This window comes from Nicotiana tomentosiformis, chromosome 9, assembly GCF_000390325.3.
Source record: "Nicotiana tomentosiformis chromosome 9, ASM39032v3, whole genome shotgun sequence".
In the NCBI taxonomy this organism is placed as follows: Eukaryota; Viridiplantae; Streptophyta; class Magnoliopsida; order Solanales; family Solanaceae; genus Nicotiana; species Nicotiana tomentosiformis.
The window spans coordinates 32,674,594-32,677,087 of record NC_090820.1 but is presented as its reverse complement, the minus strand read 5'-3'; the positions used below and the strand labels follow the sequence as shown (position 1 = coordinate 32,677,087).

At 46.7% G+C, this 2,494-nt stretch overlaps 1 protein-coding gene across 1 annotated transcript; it reads right to left on the bottom strand.

Annotated features, from left to right (window-relative positions):
* Nucleotides 1-435: 435 nt before the first annotated feature.
* On the bottom strand, nucleotides 436-1,917 carry LOC138898566 (uncharacterized). The gene is made up of 2 exons (XM_070184643.1): nucleotides 751-1,917; nucleotides 436-525 (listed from the first exon to the last, which is right to left on the bottom strand). The coding sequence occupies exons 1-2, from the start codon at nucleotides 1,915-1,917 to the stop codon at nucleotides 436-438; spliced, it is 1,257 nt and encodes a 418-aa protein (XP_070040744.1).
* Between the last annotated feature and the right edge of the window lie 577 nt (nucleotides 1,918-2,494).

Genomic DNA, 2,494 nt, shown 5'->3' with positions numbered 1-2,494 from the left:
GTAGTAGCCCTTGCGAAGATCCACCTTGGTAAAATACTTGGCTTGCCCAGGTCTATCGAACAAATCAGCAATGAGCAGGATCGGGTACTTATTCTTCACTGTGACTTTATTAAATGCTCGGTAGTCTATGCACAAGCGTAATGATCCATCCTTCTTCTTTTGGAAAAATACCAGTGCGCCGAAAGGTTCCTTTAATGGGTGAATGTGACCAGCATCTAGCAGCTCTTTCAATTGTTTCCTGAGCTCCTCTAGCTCGGGCAGTTCCATACGATATGGGGCAAATGCGGGTGGCTTAGCCCCTGTCTCCAACTCAATCTTGTGATCCACCTCTCGCCTAGGCGGCAAATGCTTAGGCAACTCCTCGGGCATGACGTCTCTGTTTTCCTCAAGCAACTTCTCCATGCAAGGTGGCAGTGTCTCTTGAAAACTCTTGTATTACTCTAGACTTATGATAGTTTCCACGAATGTCAACTCCCCCTTCTTGATCCCCTTGACAACTTGCATAGCTGAGAGTTGTGCTTGGATCTGTCCGTGTGGCATAGTCATTGTAGGTAACATGCAAGCTCCTTCTCGCTCCATAACCAAGAGATGTTGGAGGTAGGGGTCGATCAAAGTATGACAATGTCTAAAGAACTCTTGCCCCAATATGATGTCAAAGATATCCATAGCGGTTACGGTAAAGTTTGTCATACCTTTCCTAGTTCCCAATTTGACACCAACTCCATTAGCTACCCCACGAGCATTCTATACCTCGGCATTCACAGTCTTGATGCAAGAGTTGGTTGGATCAAGCTTCAATTCTAGTCTCTTTGAGGCAGCCTCAATCACAAAATTATGAGTTGCTCCAGTATCCACCATTGCACGAGCAGGCTTGTTGTTGATGATGAGATCCATGTACTGATTGCCATTCTCGGTAGGTTGGATAGCTTGCTTCGTGACGGAACCACATAATCCGATCATAGCCAACTGTGCGGTTCCCGAACTCTCTGCTTGCGGCTGCTCCTTCTGTTCACGGACCATGGCGCTGAGGCTCTTTAGGTCGAGACAATTCCTGAAGTTGTGCGGCCCTCCGCATAAGTAACATCCCTTCTTCTCGGCCTGTGCCTTCTTCTCGGTGTAGCCCTGATGGCCACTCGACTTTTTGGAATCTTGAGTCTTGTAGTATTGTTGTTGTATCTCCTTACCTTTGCCACGGTCTCCCCCACCTTTGACAATGTTAAACTTTTTTTCTTTTCCTTTGCCTTTGTCGTGCTTGTCATGCCTGAAATCCATCAATAATTCGGCCTCCACTATGGCTTGGTCTATATCTGCGACTTGCCGGCATTGCAACTCCTGCTTAGCCCAATTTTGTAACCCGTCCATGAAGTGGAACAACAAGTCATCATTTGTCAGGTTGGGGATTTGAAGCATAAGTGTAGTGAACTCCTTGACATAGACACGTATGTTCCCTGTTTGCTTCAACTCCCTAAGCTTGCGCCTTGCCTCGTACAATACATTGTTTGGAAAGAATTGTCTCTTGAACTCGGCTTTGAACTGATCCCACGTGCTAATAGTACATAGACCTTTATCCACGCCATCCATCTTCCTTCTCCACCATAGCATGGAAGTCTCTGAGAGGTACAACACTATAGTGTTGATCATGGCCTCGTCGTCCCTCACTTTGCCATGGTTAAAGTAGTTCTCCAAGTGCCAAAGAAAGTTTTCCACTTCTTGTGCATTACGAACACCTTTGAACACCGGGGGTTTGGGAGCCTCAATCTTGGCCTCCCTTGCCACCATAACATTGTTGGCTGCATCGGTCACGCCAGCACTAACATGATCCTCGAGTGACTCTATCTTTGCCTTCATAGCATCGATAGTACAAAAAGCCTCTATGAGTCTGCACTTTAAGGCAGTGATGGTTTGCCTTAGTTCCATCTCAGTCTATGTACGTCCCTCCAAGTCATTTCGGATACTCTCAATCTCTTCAAGAGTGTTCCCCTCAAGAAAGCTAAGGGTGCCTTTTACCTTCCCCAAGCATTGGCCAAAAATCTCCACGGCGTCAATCCCCGCGTTCATCTTCATCACCCACTCTTTACCGAGCGAGACGTCCTCGGGAAGGACCTCCACCTCATCCCTGCTCGCCTCATTGGCAGATAGTTCTTGGGATGTAAGCCCTTCATTTGACACAACCTCGGGTGGCACCTTCTAGCTCTTGTTGGTGGCATTCCTCTTTTTGTTACGGCCACTCTTGCCAGCAGCATCCTGGATGACGTTGGCTTGGGTATTGGCAGAGTTAATTTCTCCGTCGTTCGCCATTCTCTTAGTTGCAACCTTTGCTCTGATACCACGTTGTCACGTCCTTAGTAGTTAACTAAGTACACGTGCGGCACTTGACAACTCGCTAACGATCTTGCACAACTTGCTCACGTTCTTTCTATGTCAAGTCAGTCTTACTATACTCAAGATCGCTAATAAAATGGTAGAAAGAACAAAAGATAATTATTAAAGGGTG

What these genes read in the sequence shown, in the direction of transcription:
- LOC138898566 (XM_070184643.1), bottom strand. Translation starts at nt 1,917, where the DNA reads ATGGAACTAAGGCAAACCATCACTGCCTTAAAGTGCAGACTCATAGAG. An exon ending in TCAAGACTGTGAATGCCGAG is followed by an intron (nt 526 to 750) that starts GTATAGAATGCT and finishes CCACACGGACAG; the next exon opens with ATCCAAGCACAACTCTCAGC.